Source organism: Melanerpes formicivorus, unplaced genomic scaffold (assembly GCF_026170545.1).
Source record: "Melanerpes formicivorus ecotype bairdi unplaced genomic scaffold, bMelFor1.0.p_v2 SCAF_3, whole genome shotgun sequence".
Classification (NCBI taxonomy): domain Eukaryota; kingdom Metazoa; phylum Chordata; class Aves; order Piciformes; family Picidae; genus Melanerpes; species Melanerpes formicivorus.
Genome location: NW_027142355.1, coordinates 11,545,446 through 11,564,254, shown reverse-complemented (window position 1 = coordinate 11,564,254; position 18,809 = coordinate 11,545,446). Strand labels below are relative to the sequence as shown.

At 37.6% G+C, this 18,809-nt stretch overlaps 1 protein-coding gene across 2 annotated transcripts in view; it reads left to right on the top strand.

Annotated features, from left to right (window-relative positions):
* Positions 1–806: 806 nt before the first annotated feature.
* The window catches only part of TBC1D22A (TBC1 domain family member 22A), a 175,601-nt gene continuing 157,598 nt past the window's right edge, over positions 807–18,809 (top strand). For both annotated transcript variants that reach the window (XM_068166371.1, XM_068166361.1), the window contains exons 1-4: positions 807–997; positions 3,033–3,089; positions 4,619–4,959; positions 5,731–5,910. In XM_068166371.1, coding sequence (XP_068022472.1) covers positions 936–997; positions 3,033–3,089; positions 4,619–4,959; positions 5,731–5,910 — 640 coding nt within the window. In that variant the 5' untranslated portion in view covers positions 807–935. The remainder of the gene's footprint in view (positions 998–3,032; positions 3,090–4,618; positions 4,960–5,730; positions 5,911–18,809) is intronic.

Sequence of the window (18,809 nt, the reverse complement as noted above, 5' to 3'; positions counted from 1 at the left end):
GTATAATTTCCAATATTGAACACAAACCATTTTGACAGGTATCTTCACTGCACATCCAATACACTTAATAAACTGTTACAATTATAACCACCATCATAATCCCAAACACCAACCTAAGAATAATATAATTAAAACTTTCTACAACTAATGAATTCCTGCTAGAGCTCTGAGTCTTTTGCCACTGTTTTCATTTTGTTGGTGTGGTCCTGAAGTTGTGTATGTTCAGGATGTATAAACTATACCAATAACGGTTGTCCCAATCTCCACCCCGTGATACAAGTTCATCACACTTCGGGGCGAGTTGTTACTTTCTAAGGTTCTGGCTGCATCGCTGACAGTGAAACATCTAGGTAGTTTCCTCAATCATTGTCCTGTAAGAAAGAGCTGCGAAGCCGCGGACTACCCACTGAGCGCTAAAACGGGCTTCGCAGGCATGGAAGCCTCAGGATTTTGCCAGCATCATGGGCATACTGCCAGTGGAAGGTAACTTCGCCGCCTCTTTACCCAAACCACGTCGCCCCTCCTCCTCCCCACCCGCCCCCAGTCGCCCCGCCGCCAAGCAGGAAAGGAGAGGTGAGGAGAGGACAAACTAAGCGAGGCAAGACTTAATGTTTCCTGACAACGCTGCTTCCACAACAGGGGAAGCTCACCGAGACGCCACCACAGCACACTCTGCTGCGAAGTGCCTCCCCACCCGTCGCTCAACTCTCCTTTTCTGCGATTGGCCCAACCTGAGCCACTCGGCAGTACTCTCACTTCTGATTCGCTGAAACTTCCGGCCGCACTGGGGGGCAAATAAGGAGAAGGGTTGTTTCCCGGTCCCAACATGGCAGCGCTCAGTCCCTTTCCTATGGAAGGAAATGGGGGAGAGTGAAGCCTGAGATAGCGGGCTGGGGCCACAAGTTGCGAGGAGAGGGGATGAGGTGACGGCTGCCATGGCGAACGACGGAGGCAGGAAGCAGTTCTGGAAGCGGAGCGGCGCGAAGGTGCCGGGCAGGTGAGAGGGGCCGTTGAGAGCACGGGCCCGTGGGCAGTCTTCCCACAGCGGCCGCGGGCCCGTCCCGCCGGTAGCTAGACTACAAGCCGGTGGGACGTACCTCTAGCCTGGAGGGGCCGGGACGCGGGGAGCGATTTTGCCCAGCCCCCCTGCCGCCGCGCGGCCTGTCCTGTTTCGTTCTCTTCCCAATGGGGTATTGCTTGTACCTGGGAGGCTTGTGTAAGCTTCATCCGTTCCTCAGCTCTCTCAGGAGCTCAGTGGTCTGAGAGTTTAGATGCTGGGCACCTCCAGTTCTCTGGTCGAAGATCGCTGGTGGTCTCGGTGAACGTCAGATATAACTTGCATCGTAGAAGTTATTAAGTAGCCATCTGAACGAGTATTCTCAGCTTGATGCTATGATCAAAAGGCTAATGTGTTCTTGAGGGTGTGTTCTTGAATGTGAAAATGTGTTTGTAGCTCTTAACAAGTTGGGATGTTCTGTGACTTGCTAAAAAGTATGATATTTTGAAACACTATGCAAGAACCTTGTAGGAAGTTATAGGCATATAGTCATATTTTAGTTTCTGCCTGATATTTCAAAATATCATCAGTTCCTCAACTGCCTTCCTGAAGTGTGAACAGCAGACCCAGTGGTTCCCCAAAAGTCACATTAACTTTTCTGACCACTACATAAGGCTGGGAACACATGTTCAGTTGATTATTTAAGAGTAACATTCTCTGTTCACATTCCTAAACTGTTCTCACAGAAGAGTAATTCAGTTTCTTACGTTCTTTTAGTAAGGCTGATGCATATTGTTATATTGTTTATATTTGCAGCATGGAGAGGATTACTGTTGCCTTACATTTGAGTGGGTTCCCGTCACATTTATTTGTAGAGCGTCTGAAGGAGAGTTCAATTCTGTCTATAGCATATGCCAAAAGGGAAAGTGACCCCTGTCCTTCACTCGAGTGTAGAACAGGAGAGTACAGAGACTTGACTGTGGAGCAGTATACAGTTGTGTGGAAAGACTGGTTGTGGACTGATTTGTGTGCAATCGTGTGAAAATCTGTAGAGTTGATTAACCACCACTCCAAACCATCACCAGGACTAATTTTGCTATTGTTACTACTGCCCCTGTAGTGTAGGTCTAAGTATCTCTTAAAATTTATGATTGCAGTCTCTTTGGCTTGTTTCTGCCGCAAGTTTACTAAGATCAGATTTACTTATGTTTATTGTCTGGAGATTGGTTTTGATTTGTCAGGAGGGCATGCTTGCGTCTTTTTATGAGGTTTTTAGTAGAGGTCTAGGTAAATAGTAAGGTTGCCTATGATTTGCTCCTCTTACAATCTCAGAGTTTTGTGGTAATAATTTTATTATGAAGCCATGTGTAAATTTTGATATCTTCTGTGGAGTCATTTTACTTATAAAATGATTTTACAGCTGAAAACTGGAAGGAAATGAACCTCTATTATGTAGAGAGCTTTATTTACACCATAACATAGTGTTTTGTTATGAGAAAAGAAATCTGTCTTTAGAAGCTTACTTATTGCAAAGTATAGCTTTCATTATTTGACATACCATCTTTTGCACATTCCTTTAGATTTATGAGTCTTAAAGTAATGGTTAAGAATAGATTAGTTGGAATTTGTGTGCCATACAAGATTAAATCTTTACAGTAATTTATTTGAGATTTTTTTTTTTTTTTTTTTTTTTTTTTTGCAAGAGAACTGAAGAAATTGTAAATCAGGAAAAGGAAATGATTAAAAGCAGCACAGATTTTTATTGTGGAGTTAACTTTTTTGCCTATTTTAATTCTTGGTCAGACAAAAAGAAGTTAGCCTAGGCCTTAAAAAGAGCTCCTACCAAAATATAATTTTTTATTAAATTATATTTTAGTATGTACTTCAATCTGATCTTCAGTAAGTTTTAGTGGTATGTAGAGTTCTTTGAAATGGAAAAAGTGTTGGAATGTTTCAGTTCTGTTTATTATTCACTATTTATTTGATAGACAGAAAACTCCCAAATGTTGCGGTGACTCTCTTTCTTTTCCTTTAGTATTCAACATGTCTATGGAGCTCAGCATCCGCCTTTTGATCCATTATTACATGGAATGTAAGTTACCTTAATATTTAAATATTCCAGGGTATTTGGTTAACCTTCCTTTTTCAGATTTTGTCACTCTTGACTTCTCTGCTCTAACTTCTCTTTTTTTCATGACTTTCTGATGTTTACCATGTTGGGAGCAGCTAATCAGCTATTCAGTTCTTAAAAATTGGCAATCTATGTTTATTATTAACTGTGCAGTGCTGTATAAGTTGGAAATTGTATTGTAAATGCTAATCTTAATTGAGCAAACGAAGCTTAAAAAGGTATAAGTTGCTTTCTTGCATGCTTCTTTCTGCTTTATTTGTCTGTAAGAGAAAAGAGATTGTGGTGTATGTCAGTTTGAGGCAAGGGTGGGGATTTTGCTTGTGAGTTGAAATTTTAGAGGGAGGAGTATTGTCTTGGAAGGAGGTATCCTTTCTAATGGATTTTTCCAAGGGCTAGGTTGAAATTACAGAAGTAGTAAACATATCCCAGTTAATGTTCAGATTATAGAGTTTTAGTTATTTGAAGTGTGTAGCCTTGAAGACTGAACAAAAAGCAATGGGATTAATTGGTGTGAAATGTGGAGTTCTAAAGAGACCCAGAAACACAAACTAGAAGCTTCTTGCTTGAAATGATGCAGAAGAGGAGACACTCCTTGCTGTTTTAGACCATGACAAGTTGGGTGAATGCGTTGGTGTAGCAATACCTGTTAAGAAGGATGTCCCCTGTAGCATAAGAAAAGCATTACTGACATTGTATGAAGACTGCAGGAGAAGTTTTGCATATTTCCAATTCTTGCTGCCTTTTCTTAACAGAAGAATGAATAAATAAATAATAAACTCAGAGGTGGAAAGACAGGGATGGTCAGAAACAGCAATTAAGTTAGTGGCATTAATTCCTTGGGTTTTTTTTAGATCAGACTCGTACACTCTCTCAACTTTATGCATTATTTAGCTGAAATATGAAGGGAGATGTGATTGTATTGCTGTAAGTGAGAACAAGTGCCAAGCTAGCAGGGAATACTTGGTTCATCTCTGTCATACTGTGCGCTGATGGAGTGACAAAATGCAGGAGACATCAGCGTATGTGTAACTAACTAGAGGAAATATTCTGCCTATGAGGGAGCAAAGTTCTGAACTGCGTGTGTACTGGAGTGTTCGAATGGGAAGGAGAGACAGGTTTAATGAGTTTTGAAATGAGACTTGATTAGTTTATGACAGTGATTGTATTATGTGATTGCTTAGGAGTAGACCTTGATGACTTGATTATTACTTCTGTGCTGTTATGCAGTAATTGCTCTGAAAGGCCTGAAATCTCTACTGAAGCTCATGAAGGAAGAAAAATGAAATGTGTCCTGTCTGTACTTACTTGCCTTTGTTCCTGGACATATTCAGCTGTATGTTGTCATGAATAGATACAGCTGTAACATGACTGGAGGGAGATAATGTTTGCTACCTAGATTAAGCATGAACTTTTGGCTTTTTACCCTATCCACAGTGTTTTGCTTCCTCTATTACCAGTTCTCTAAATATTGTTTATTTATTTTTGAACAGCTTGATAAAACCAGGTTCAAAGCCACCTAGTACTCCAGTGAAACTAAAGAAAGTTAGCACTTTCCAAGAATTTGAAAGTAACACAAGTGATGCTTGGGATCTTGGGGATGATGATGACGAACTCTTAGCAATAGCTGCTGAAAACTTAAATACGGAAGTGGTCATGGAAACTGCTCACAAAGTAATTCAGAATCACAGCAAACTACAAGAACAGCATAAATTTCAGGAAGAACATCTAGAGGAAGAAAAACAAGCAGAATCTGCAGAGCTGATGTCGATTGTCTGTGGTGATAATAGGCTTGTCAAATCAGTCAGTGAAGGTCATACAAGAAGTTCATCAGGTATGTTAAAAATGAAAAAAATGAGAAAGGTAGTGAAAATCAAATGTGGAGAGCTATAGTATTTGCCCTTTAATGCATTAACTCCTTCCCTACCTTTCCTTAATACTACAGGAAAATATTAGTAAAATATTGATTTGAGGGAGATGCCATTCTAAACTGTAGTGTGTGTGAAAAATACATGGGTGAAAGAAGAATAATTAAACTCTTGTTTTCAGTTTTAATACATCCTCAGTTTTGGAAGTTCAGTTATTGAATGTGTTTTAAGTTAGCTACACCTAGATGTACACAATTAACAGTATTCCTGCTATTTTGAAAAATTGTTATTAAAATGCTACTGTATAAAGTATATTGAAACAGTGTAGAAAACCATGCATGTGGACTTGGAAATTCACCTGAGGTGGCCTGCTCTGTATTTTATGTGTAAACATTGAAGCAACCAATTGCAATTATCAGTGATTTCCTTTTTTTGTTTTAGTTTGTTTTGTTATTGTTTTGCATGGTGAGGAGATAGAAACAGCTTTCACTAGCACAGAGGTTTTTGAAGTCCAGTAGCCTTGCTGTTTGTATGAGCTGTAATTGATCCATTTTAATTGTGGAATGGTGTTTAGAAGAATGCTCCATCTGCTAAATCCAAGTAGTTTGAAGTCTGAACTTGTGCTAGAGTTCACATTTTTCTAAAATATAATTCCGTTTTAAATTTACAATTTAAGTTCAAATTATTAGTAGCCTTCTAAATAGCTGAGGCTAACTTATGCTTCTTCTTACCTTCAGATGATACTAGTGAAAATTCTTCCATGCAGAGATCACAGTCCCTTCCACAAACTTCCACATCTCCCTTGGTGAGTGGAATGTCAGAATATAATACCTCAGCTACTACTGCATTAAATGAAAGGGATGCATTCCGCTTAGACAAATTTAAACAGCTACTTGCTGGCCCCAATACAGATCTTGGTAAGTATTTGATACGGGATCTATGAATTACATCTAAACTGTCCTTTAACTATGAATTTACCTGTTTGATGTACTGTTCTGCTTGATGATTTGGTTAGGATCTAATCCTCAGAACATTTATTGTTAATCTTGCAAAAGACAGAATAAAATTTAAGTCCTTGTAATCTTTATGCTTGTCATACGCAATTTGTGTATGCCATACTATGTAGGGTGTTAGATGGCGTCTTGTTATTTTCTTTCTCATGTTATTTCTTCTTACTGGATTAATCTCTGGAGGAAAAGCAAAGTATACTTAGCTGTGTTCAGTGTGAATGTCTGATAATGAGGTAGCATGCAGTGTAAGTATGATTCTCATGCCTAGAAATATGAATGTAAAAAATGATGAGGTGTGGAAGCATTATTGCTTGTCTACTCAGTGAGCATTCTTCAATTCATAGACTGATGTAGTAGTTCTGGGTCTCATCTATGAATGCTGACACGTTAATGTGAAAACAAACCTATTGTTAGATAACTTAGTTGTTCCCTTTGTGCGCTGGATTTTAACTGATGAACAGTAAATACAAGCACTGAAAGGGTATCAAAGAATCAAATGACTTTATATCCCACATGAAAATCTGAAGTAAGTTGAAATATACTGCATGTGGAGAACTTTAGTGGCCACTTAGAAATAGGAGCGTATATCAAAATAGTTAATAAAGAAAATGACCATTCTGGAATGGTACAGGAAACTTATGTAAGGAAGTAGAACTGCAAACATGCAGTTTCTTGAATTGACACTTTCCTGCCCTGTAGTTTTGAGACTTCTTCAATATAATATAGTCCAATTTGTGTTTGTTTTCTTTCATGACCCCTTCCTTTTCTTTGTGCTGTGTCTAGCATTACTTCCATAATCCTACTTTGCTAACTAGGTAAGACATAACACTTCAGTAAGTTACAGAACATTATTTAAAAATACAATTGTGAATAAACTCTAAGGTGTTAAAAGAAATTACATCTCTTGTAGAACCTTGAAAATGATAATCACTCATGACTTTGCTCCCTGCATGTTATGACCTATGTGATTTTGAGTGACTCTAAACTTTGAAGAGCGTGGTAATGGTAGAAATCTTTGTCTTCCCTCTGACCTTGTAGCCTTCTGTAACAAAGTTTTAATTTAATCTTATCCTTTTCACTTTTTGCTGTCTTATTAGATGGGAATACTTTCTGAGTAGATCAGATTTGGACATGAAAGTAAATTACTTGGACAGTGAAAGAAAATTTCCACTCTTCTTAGGAGTGCAGTTAGCTTAACTGTGGTGAAAGTTTAGCCAATGTTACTTAAATTGGATTTGTGTTTTTCCCTATGGAATTTCCTACATCTCACACAGAAATGTATAGAGGAATATGAAATCGGAGTATGTTGCTCTTATTATTGAAGTGTGAAAAATATCTAAACCTCTCATCCTTTTTTTGAAAAATCACTATATGCCTTTTCTCTGTCTATTTATAGGAAGCCTGTTCTTCCCCTTGCTGTACAAACTGTAATGAGTACAAAATTGGAAGTTGTGTGAGTTAGCTTTTAAAGTGTAGGGTTTTTTTTGACTTTTGTATTTGGGATATATTCAGTATGTATTTCCCAATATGTCCATGAATAATGCATGATTTTCTTAGTGAAACAAATAAAGTCTTTATTGATGACAGGCAAAGATGATCATAGAGTAGTTAGTACTAGATCATACATGATCATGTTAGTAAGAATACATTATATGTGTTAGGGACAGTGCATGTATGCATACGTGCCATATGTACAAGTCATCACAATATGAGTGTGAGCGTTTTTAGGAGAGGTTTCATTTAGTTCCATGTTACAATGAAGATTATAGTTAACAAAGATCCTTGATTTATAGTGTCAGTAGTAGCCTGGGAAACTTGCAGGGCCTGTGTGGTGGTTGTTTTGGTTTTCTTTGTTTTCTGTTTGTAGACTTCAATTCTTAATTTTTAAAAAAAATTAAGAGTAATACTTGAAAGTGGACTAAGGCAGAACTAGGTAGCAGGTTCCAAGCTAACAATTGTACTAATGAAGGGACAGGTAACTATGCCATTGTAGCTGGCTTATTCTCTGTCTGTGATCTTGTACTTCGTGTGAGTCATGGTTTTTGGGTTTTTTGGTTAGATCCATGGACAGCTGGGTTTTGTTTGTCATGATGAATTGAATTAGTGAGCATTTGTCTCTTGAGATAGTCCACTAAGTATTTCTATTTCCATGTGTAGTTATGTTTTGTTTGGAGGTAGTAATGGTGGAATTAAAGTATTTTTGTTGAATTTACTTTCTTGATCAAGTTTTGTATATTGTTGAAAGATTATTTGACATTTCATAAGGTCTTTCACAAATTAACTCATTTTTGTATTTGTTGAAACTGAAACAATGCCATATGCATTTTTAACTCTCTTAGCATAATGTGAGAAATCAACGTAGGCCAAGAACACAAAGTAATACAAATGACCTTGAAAATTTATTAGGCACAGTTGCATATGTTCTTTCACAAGAAAAACCCAAGAAGATGAATTATGCATATCAATTTGGAAGTGATGATTATGTAACCATTGAAGGCCATTAATAGATTTCAGGGTTGAGTTTGCTTCATAGGCTGTATATTGTGACATTTTGAAAATAGGTAGGTTCTATCAATCCCATCAAATTATACACTGAGCAAAATAATATACTAGGCATAGACTGCAATTAAGATATGAATCCACCAGTAAATATTGCATAAATGTAATGACAGAGTCACTCTCAAATTTTTGTGTACAGTTTTATCCAGAAGACCCTTCAATAAGTAAATAGTTATTAGAGCTTGGCACAGTTGGAGAGCACAGGAAAGGAAGGAAAAAGAATAATCCTGGAATTTTCAGAATATAAAAGAATTAATTCTTTTAGGTTACTTAGACTGTTCATTTATAAATAAGAGTTATTTGTATAGCTTAAAAGTGTTCTTGACTAATTTTTAATATTTCATAGGGCTGATCTCACTCTTGTAATTTATAATTGCCCTTTGTAGTTGTTATGAGTCTTCCCTTAAGCCCTCCTAACCACTTGACTGCGCTATCCTGCAGGCATTTTTTGTTTTCATGGTAAACAGATGCAAATAATGTGCCTTATTTCCATTTGGCACTTCTGTTTTATTATTGCTATGCTGTTATTACCTCTGTTATAAATGGAGGAAGTATAATGTGAATTGCATGTCAAGAGTAGTTAGCTGTATGAAAAAACCCAAACAAACAACAAAAAACCCAAACAACGAAAAAAACACCCCAGTACACATAGGAATGCTACTTCTGGGTTTATGATTTGTGTTGCAGGAGAGAGGTATTCAAGAACCCTGATAATATACCTTCAAGTACTAATATAATGGAAAGAATGGTAAAATAATCTCGTGAAACTAAAATTATGTAATGAAAGCACTAAATAACCTGAAGCATGTTACGGCAAGGAATGTGGGTGGGTAGGAGTAGGCTGTTGTAAGAACCAGTTTTGATTAGAGACTTGTCTGACCCTTGTTAATTAGCTGATGTTGAGGTATAGCAGGTGCAAATTCAGGAAACAGTATAGAACTGAAGGCAGCAGTAAAACTGTACTCAGTAGGCATCTGCAGATTAGACTGTAGGGCCTGTGTGTCTGTGTAGCTTCCCATTCTTGGTACTGCATATGCCAGTTAATTTAGGGAGAAAAATTCACATGAATTGTTTTGTGCAGTCAACCTGTGCTTATGCTTGCCTTGCAGTCAATTTGATGTAGATTTACTTCAGGCCTTGCCTTTCCTTGTAATTGTCCTTGGCATTACTGAATGAAAATGGACTCTCCATTAGCAGAATCTTTGGCAAACAATTGGTTGCTTTAACAAAAATGGAGCAATGACACTTTGGCAAAGCAGCTTAGGTAAAGCGTTTCAGAAAAAAAATTCTCCTTCCTTCAACAGACCACTGTTTACATATTGAAGAGGAACAGTACTATGTCTACTTGGTTTCAAATTTGCATTTAATTCTATTAAATTTGTTAAGCTTCTGTATTTAAGTAGCCTTGTACAATGGTTAGGGAAATGTCTACTGTGTAAATCTAATGTAAGCAAACTATGTTGATAGACTGACTTAAAACAACAAACAGGTCATCTCATGCTTGTAACTTCTGCATAGCAGATGTATGATGCGTTTTGTAATTTCAATTTAAAGGATAACCCGTTGAAGCATTTCCTTAACTCCCTCTTTATCTTCCAGTCAACTAATTTTCTGCTTCTTTACACACACATAACTAATGAATATATAGTTGGATGTCAGAAACATGTTTACTGTTGGCTGTCATTTGGTGTGAATAAACGGAATGTATAAAAGAATAGATGAACTTTGAGTAAAATTTGTTGTAGTATGGGTGTAGGTGTCTGATCACCCTAGATCGCAGCTTCCAGGCCAAGATGTTAGCAGGCAAAGTAGTTTATTATGTTATACAGCAAAGTTATATACTCTGTCAGAAGGCACATGTGTCATATCTTAATTGGTTATTTTCTACTGGTGTGCGTGTAAGAAAGGCATACAGGAGGTTAAAATAACAAAATAATATTCTAACACATCCAACAAAATTCTGCCCAGTTTCTCCCTTCAGTTACAATATGTTTACATTCTTTTCCAAGTCAGAGACTAAATGTAGCCATTCCAAAGCTATCCAAAAACAACCTTTCTCCTACAAAAATTGGGTGGCAAAAATTATTTTTATACTTTTACAGGAATTCCAAATGGTGTCGTCTCAGATTATTTCATGACAATAGCTGGTTGCCGCTGTGTACTGTAATAAAAAAATTCTAGGGTGAATCTCAAGAAATTATATTTAAAATGAAAACTTAATAGATGTCTCTCATTTTTCACATCACAGTGGCCACATGGATTGTTGCAGTAACTTAAAGTATCATTTTTGAGGCATAGGAAGCTTAACGTAAACACGAGGAAAAATTTTTTCACTGTGAAGTTTATGGAACACTGGAACAGGCTGCCTGGGGGGTGTGTGTGGAGTCTCCCTCTCTGGAGATGTTTCACCTAGTTTGTCTTTGAAGGATGTATTTCTCCTTTGTGAAGATACCTGGACGTAATAGTCATTGCACTACATACTAAGTGATGTTTTTAACTAGTTTGTATGGGACAAGTCTTTATTTTATTATTCTTTAGTAAACTTTTTTTCCCTTTTCACTCTCATCTCAGGTTTTCAGTGTTTTGTGTTTAGTGTCAGTGTTGTGACTTTTTGTTTGGTTTGGTGTTGTGTTTTGTTTTGTGGTGTGGTTTGTTTTTTAGTCTTTTCAGGTTCTCCTTTGGACACTATGAAATAGGGGTATAAAATACCAATTAAAATAATTTAATTGGGACTGCTCTCAATCCACTTGCCCCTTAACCTGTGCTGATACTAGTGATTGTACTGACACAGGTTCAGGACTTTATACTTGGCATTGTTAAACTTCGAGGTTTGTGTGGGCCCTGTCTTCAAGCCTATCAAGGTCCATCTGGATGACATTACTTCCCTCTATTGAATCAACTTTAGTGCTCAGCTTGGCCTCATCTGCAGACTCACTGAGGGTGCAGTTGAACCTGCTGTCCATGTTACTGATGAAGTTATTAAATAGTATTTGACATATTATGGACTCTTGAAGAACACCTTGTTACTGATTTCCATTTGGAATTGAGCCATTGACTCTTGGACATGGACAATCAGCCAATTCTGTCTAATCATCAAAACCATATCTCTCCAATTAGTGGCAAGAATGTTGTAGAAAAAAGTGGGAAAAATACAGATTTCTATTGTTTTCTTTTAGCAAGGATTTATTAGTTTTGACTTGAGCAAGGATTCCTTCCTATTCTGAGTTCCAAATGCCATCACTGAATTAAGTTTTTATTGGGAGGGGGTAAGGGAGAGGAAGACTAAAGCTGAACAGATGCAGACCCCATTAACAAACAAAATAATTTTCCTCTTTTCTCAGTTCTGTTAAAGGGCCCTGTACCCTGAATTTTTACCCTTTTTGGTCAGGAACCTTGCTATTCAAGTATGATTTGCATAATGAATGGATAGGGAACACTGTGAACTTCTTAGAAGAGACTCTGTTCCAATTCTTTCAGGAAATACTTGCCTATAAACTGAGAATCAAATTTTTATTAATATCGCTGGTAGCTGCCTGGCACAGATAGTAAAATAACTTCTTTTTGTGGTGAACGCCACAGAGAGCATTCAAAATCCATTGATCTGAACATCATTCAGTAGTCTTAGCATAGTCTTTAAAACTCCCACATTATACTTATGGCAGAGGGTTTCTTTGAGCAAGAATGGAGTTCTGTACTTAATCTGTTTCCAGATGAGATTGGGTGCAGGGTATTGGAATAGAACTGTAAATTCAGCTGATGTGGAGGCCTTATTGTTAAAATTATATAAGAAAAAAAATTTTCTAAAAATCATCCAAGTTCCTGTATAGATATTGCCTTGTATAGAAAATTGCCTTGGTAATTACCACTAACTGATCAATGGGGTGGAAAAAAAAAAAAAAGACTTGACAGCACTGTGCCACAAATGGCAAAATTCATTAATTGAAAGATGTTTTTTCATGTCAGTTCAAGTTTCAGCAGAATTTTTAGGAGACTGTATATGTCTTATTGTATTGATTTGTTATCAGGTGCTCAAAAATCATTAGGTCTCGTCTGTGATTCAGAGGGATGTGGGAAAGGCTGTGGATGTAGTCTAAATGGACTTCAGCAAGGCCTTTGATACCATCCCCCCCAGCAATCTCCTGGTCAAGCTGTCAGCCTGTGGCTTAGACAGCAGCACTCTGTGCTGGGTAAGGGACTGGAGGGCTGCCCTGTGGTGGTGAATGGTGCTGCATCCAGCTGGAGGCCAGTCATCAGTGGTGTCCCACAGGGATCAGTGCTGGCCCCCATCCTGTTCAATATCTTTATTGATGATCTGGATGAGGGGATTGAATCAGTGAATTTGCAGATGACACCAAATTGGGAGCAGGTGTTGATCTGTTAGAGGGTAGAAGGGCTTTCCAGAGGGACCCTGACAGGCTGGACAGATGGGCAGAGTCCAACATGATGGCATTCAACAAGTCCAAGTGCCAGGTGCTGCACTTTGGTCACAACAACCCCATGCAGTACTACAGGCTGGGGTCAGAGTGGCTGGAGAGTGGTCAGGCAGAAAGGGACCTGGGGGTGCTGGTTGATAGCTGGCCGAACATGAGCCAGCAGTGTGCCCAGGTGGCCAAGAAGGCCAACAGCATCCTGGCCTGCATCAGAAATAGTGTGGCCAGCAGGAGCAGGGAAGTCATTGTGTACTGCACTGGTTAGGCCACACCTTGACTACCATGTCTAGTTCTGGGCTCCTCAGTTTAAGAAGGATATTGATACTCTTGAACGTGTCCAGAGAAGGGCAATGAGGCTGGTGAGAGGTATCGAGCACAAACCCTATGAGGAGAGGCTGAGGGAGCTGGGATTGTTTATCTTGGAGAAGAGGAGACTCAGAGGAGACGTTATTGTTCTTTACAACTACCTGAAGGGAGGTTGTAGCCGGGAGGGGTTTGGTCTCTTCTCCCAGGCAACCAGCAGCAGAACAAGAGGACACAGTATCAAGCTGCGCCAGGGGAAGTTTAGGCTTGAGGTGAGGAGAAAGTTCTTCAGAGAGAGTTGTTGGCCATTGGAATGGGCTGCTCAGGGAGGTCGTGGAGTCACTATCCCTGGAGGAGTTCAAGCGGGAATTAGATGTGGCACTTGGTGCCATGGTTTAGTTAGTCATGAGGTCTTGGGTGACCAGTTGGACTTGATGATCCTTGACGTCTTTTCCAACCTTGTTGATTCTATGATTCTATGAAATACTTGATGTCTGAAAGTGGCATGGAGTCACTATATTAAAATGAACAGAAGTAGTTGAAAGACAATCTGTGAACTATTTTGGATGACTGACTCAATTTTGCAAGATTGCATGTTGTCTTTTTTTGTTTGCCTTTCCCAAGCTCAACTTGAAAGGCACATGGAGGAAGTGATCTAAGAGAAAAACTGTAGTTCATGAATGGTGAATTCCCTGTGAAATTCTTTGTCTGATTAGGATCCTCTTCTGTACACTATGAAATTTGTCATCAGCTTTCTTTGTAAGACAAAGATATTGAGGGAAATTATAAAAATAAAGGAAGTCTTTGGTTTTTTTATGTGGTAAATAAATGTACATTGTAGGTACTTCTGGTTTTGATTATTTTTGTTAACAGGTGAAGCTCTCTAGGACTAGCTCTTGTGAATAGTTATGACTGTTATGGCTCAGTAATTTAGACCTGTAACTATTCCAGTTATTTTAGTTGTGACTTCCTTGTACTATAGTTTCACTCTAAAGGACCAGTGGTAAATTAGTTTTTGGGGTTTTTTAAAATACAGATATTCCAGTAGTATTACTTTTGTACTTGATTAATTGTTCCAAATATATAGGAATATTTTTTTTAAAAAGAAGGGGGGAAAAAAAGTATGGGGGGATGGAACATGGCTGTCATTGTTTAAATAATTATTATTTGGGTGTTCACTTGAAAACTGAATCTTTCTTGTGATTGCAAAATTGCATCTTCTCAAGCAGGAGAAATAAGTATGGTCTGCTGTTTCTAAATAAGTGGGGGAAAATGTCGTCTTTAACTGGTAGTGTAAGTGGCATTTTCTGTTTTCTCCATTTCTGTATAGAGACCCTAGTTCTCCTTGGAAAGTTTCGTAGACTGTTTGAACTGCTTTAATATAAAAAAAATTGATGATGCACAGAAATTGAATGTTGTAGGAGACAGAGGAAAAACTATAATGCCGTTGAAAATCTTCTCCTGGCATAGCCGTTCTTCATTACTTATTTTCATAGTTTCTTTTGACTTTGCTTGTTGCAATTCTTTTAGTGGTCTTATTAATCTTCCTTTTGCCTTAGTTTTCATAATCTTCTGTTCACTTGTTTTCTCTCATCTTCTCACACCAACTGCTTCTGCTTCTCTGGCTTTCCACATGAACTAGTGGACCAAACGTACTTTTCTGCTCTTTGCTAGAATGTGCCTAAAAAGAATCTTACCTTGTATTTACTGCATTGGATTGGATTTTATTTCTTGTTTTCTTTATATCCTGTATTCAGAACAACTCTATTCCCTTAATCTTCTCAATGTAACAGTGTTTGCTTAAAAAAATAAAAATAAAATTAATGAAGTGCCTAACAGAGCCATTATTCATTTTGGAAATCAGTTGCTGTGGTTGCTATAGTAATAACAAGCTCTGCTATTAGAATTATTTTCTATACGTACTGTCTGTATTTATGACATGCTGCTGGGGGAGCTGCAGTTCTGTGGATCTATATTCTTGAAAGAATTTTCCAGCTTTGTAAAGGTAAATTATGCAAGAAATTTACATGATAGGATCATAAAACATGTAAATGTAGTTTATCATATCTATCGTGCAGTTGTTCATGCAGACCTGTACTTCATGTAGCCATTTACAGTAATCTCAATGAAAAAACAGCTGTATCAATAATGAATTATACATGCAGAGAAATTTTAAACTCTTGACTTTTTTTTATTTGTTTGTAACTAATAGAACGATGAGCTTGTAGTTCCGAGAAAACTATTTGTAAACTTGGTTGTTTCCCTCCTGTGTTCTAGGTGTAATGGGTAGTAGCTCATGGAGCTAGAAAGCTGGTAAGGTATTGGCATGTTCTCTTTGTAGAATGCCTTGTGAAATATTTGTAGCATACGAAGAATCAGTACATTTAGGACAGTATCCTTTTACTTCTTTAAGATTTAAAGCAGTTATTCTAAAACAAACTTTTCAGAGGCAAGAAATGTATCTCTGACTGTGTTGTAGTAAACCAGATAAAACAAAATTTTCCAGAAATATATCAATTATGTCAATTTGAATAATTTACATATTGCATTTCCCCTTCATAAGATATTCTAACCCAGTGTTTCTGGGCGGGGGGGGGGTCAAAAAAAAAAAGCTCTCTACCTCTCTTCTAAGCAGAAGTCACAGTTGGCTAGTGCTAGCAGATGGGGATATTTTTTTGGCCTAATTGATAAGTATTTATAAATATTTGATACTTATTGTCACATAATTATGTAAAATAATGAGAACTGAAGGACAGAATAGCAATTAGTGTTCAAAGTGTTGTTTCAGAAAGTACCCTTTAATTTTGGAATAGTTAGAATGGTTAATTAGAGGATAAGTTTCAAGGTACAAGTATTTTTCCTTGGTACTTTTAAAATCTTGGCTGAGCATTGATTTCTCCTCATGCCTTTATTTAAAGTGTTACATTTAAAGGTAAAAAGTATGGGGTAGACATATAGTCAAATAGGCTTTTACAAGGCAATGATTTACAAGTTGGAAACCTTCACACCAGTACTTCTGTAGTGCTACATTCTATGCAATAGAAAATAATCAACTTACTGTGTGGTTGGAGTTTTTGTACCGAATTGTTCTTCATTTGCCGCTAACCTAATTCTTTCCTGTTGGACTTTATTAAAATGGAAATCAAAACCACTTCTATAGCCAAGGACTGATTTGGGGAAAAAAGACATGTCCATGTGTGGAAGTGCTGTGGATATTAGAAAAAGTAGATTTAAAAAAATCAAACCCAAACAAAATAAATCCTCAAAAAACCCCACCCCAACAAGCAACAAAACCTTAAATGTAAGTTTTTTTCTTTAGAACTATTGTGATGGAATACAGCTTAGCCAAAACACTGTTGTGAATGAAAGTGGTGTAACAAAGATGTGAAGTTCAGCTGATCATTTCTTTGGAAGGAAAATTAAAATGCAGCCTTTTTTTCTTGTGTAAAATATTAGCCATTCCTACTTCTGTGTAAACAATTATTGAAATAAATATAGAGGAAATCAGTAACTAAAAAATTATTCTGTTTTCCTCTGTTTTGATTTCATTTGGATAGCTGCTCCAGTGATGTTCACCTAAAAGAAGTAATAGCAAGTAAATTGGATATTGTATTCATTCTTTGCATTAATTATTAACAACAACAAGTGAATTAAAATATTTCCAGAATTAAATATAGCCTTCACCTAGACTCCTTATTTTGACCACTGGATGCTTTCTCTGTACACCATCAACTGCAGAACAGTTCTTTGTAGGTTCTTTTATATTCTTCTGATCTGTTCCAAAGATGACCTGAAGTAAGGGTAGAATGCTTAGGTGTTAATGGTGATAGAGGTACTTGTTCTGTGAGGCTAAAGGCGTGGAAGAATTTCTAGAAGAATTTGAGAAGCAACTTGCAAAAGGTGTAAAAAATAGCATTTAATGCTTTTTCTCAAACATGTTGGGAGAAGGAATGTTACCAAAGATGCCTAGTACACAATCCGGGTATAAGACAGCCCATAAAGCCCTGGGTAGGGGGCTGGAAATGATGATATAATTTGTGTTCAGCATGGAAGAATGTAGGGATGTATTCACGCCCAAATACTACATTATGGAGAATTAGAGGATCCATTTCTAATAAGTATTGGAAAACAAAAATGTTTTGTCCTTGGTGTGCATTTGTACTTCCATGCTCAGTGCTGAGATATTTTTTTCAGAAAGAACTGACCTTTGAAACTCAGTTGCATAAGGTATGTACATTATTGTTTGGAATTATGTAACAGCCTAAGCTACCTCTAATTGAAGTAAATGTATTTTCATTGCAGTATGTTGTCAGCAATGAAAACTGATTTCTCTTGAAACTAGCTGGAATAAAACACTATTCTTCCTTTCTCTTTAATTTTCAAAGAATGACTCCTTATTTCATTGAGTCCTACAAGGAGTTGTTTGTAATTAGCCTAGATGTGGAGGTTTCATTTGGAATAGTGCCATAATTTAAATTCTTTGTCAAGGCTGTCTGTGCTTGGTCCTGAACATAAAAGGAAAGTTCATATTTTCCTAATGTTAAAAAAATAACCAAAAAACCTCCATCCTATTCTGGTTTTTCACTTCAGTATTGTCCATCTGCTGTTCTGTGAAAGTCTCCTTACTGAAGCTGGCTTCTGTACATCTGTGTTCTGTATTCCAGCCTTTGTGTGTGTCATGGCAAAGCATGGCTTTTTTGTAAAGAGTATTTATAAGTGAGTGGCTATGAATTAATAGAAAACAGCCCAAGCTCTTGGGAAGTGGCATAGCATTAAGAATAACTGCATTAAAGCATATATTCTTGTTTTTATGATTCCTGTGTTTTTCATGCATTTTGCTGATACACTGATCTTCTACAGTACCTTGTCTTTGTGAAACTGAATAAAATTTTGTTTTTCTGATGCCAGTTTTTTGTTACAGGCTTTAGATTATAGAAGAGTGATCAACGTGGACCATTTGCAATTGTTTTCCAATACACACTGTTACATACTAATTTTAAAACATCTGTGATGAAAAAAGCTATAGTTAGATATGCTACAGCTTGGTATCAGCAAGCGAGAGAACATCAGTCTTTGAGATTACCACAGAGTAGTAGAGATTGGCCACTATAAGGTCTCCCCTGAGCTTTCTCTTCTCCAGGCTGAACACCCCCAGCTCCCTCTGCCTGTCCTCATAGGGGAGGTGTTCCAGCCCCCTGAATCTTTTTTGTGACTCTCCTCTGGACCCGCTCCATCAGGTCCATGCTTTTCCTGTGTTGAGGGCTCTGCAGCTGGATGCAGTACTCCAGGAGATGTCTCACCAGAGCAGAGTAAAGCTGCAAATTCACCTCTCTTGATGCAGCCCAGGATATGATTGACCTTCTGCACTTCTGCTGTTGCTCATAGTTGGCTAACATTCAGCTTCTCATCTTCCAGGAACCCCAAGTCCTTTTTTGCAGGACTGCTCTCAATTTCATCATCCCCCAGCCTGTATTGATATCTAGGATTGCCCTGACCAATATATGCATACACATT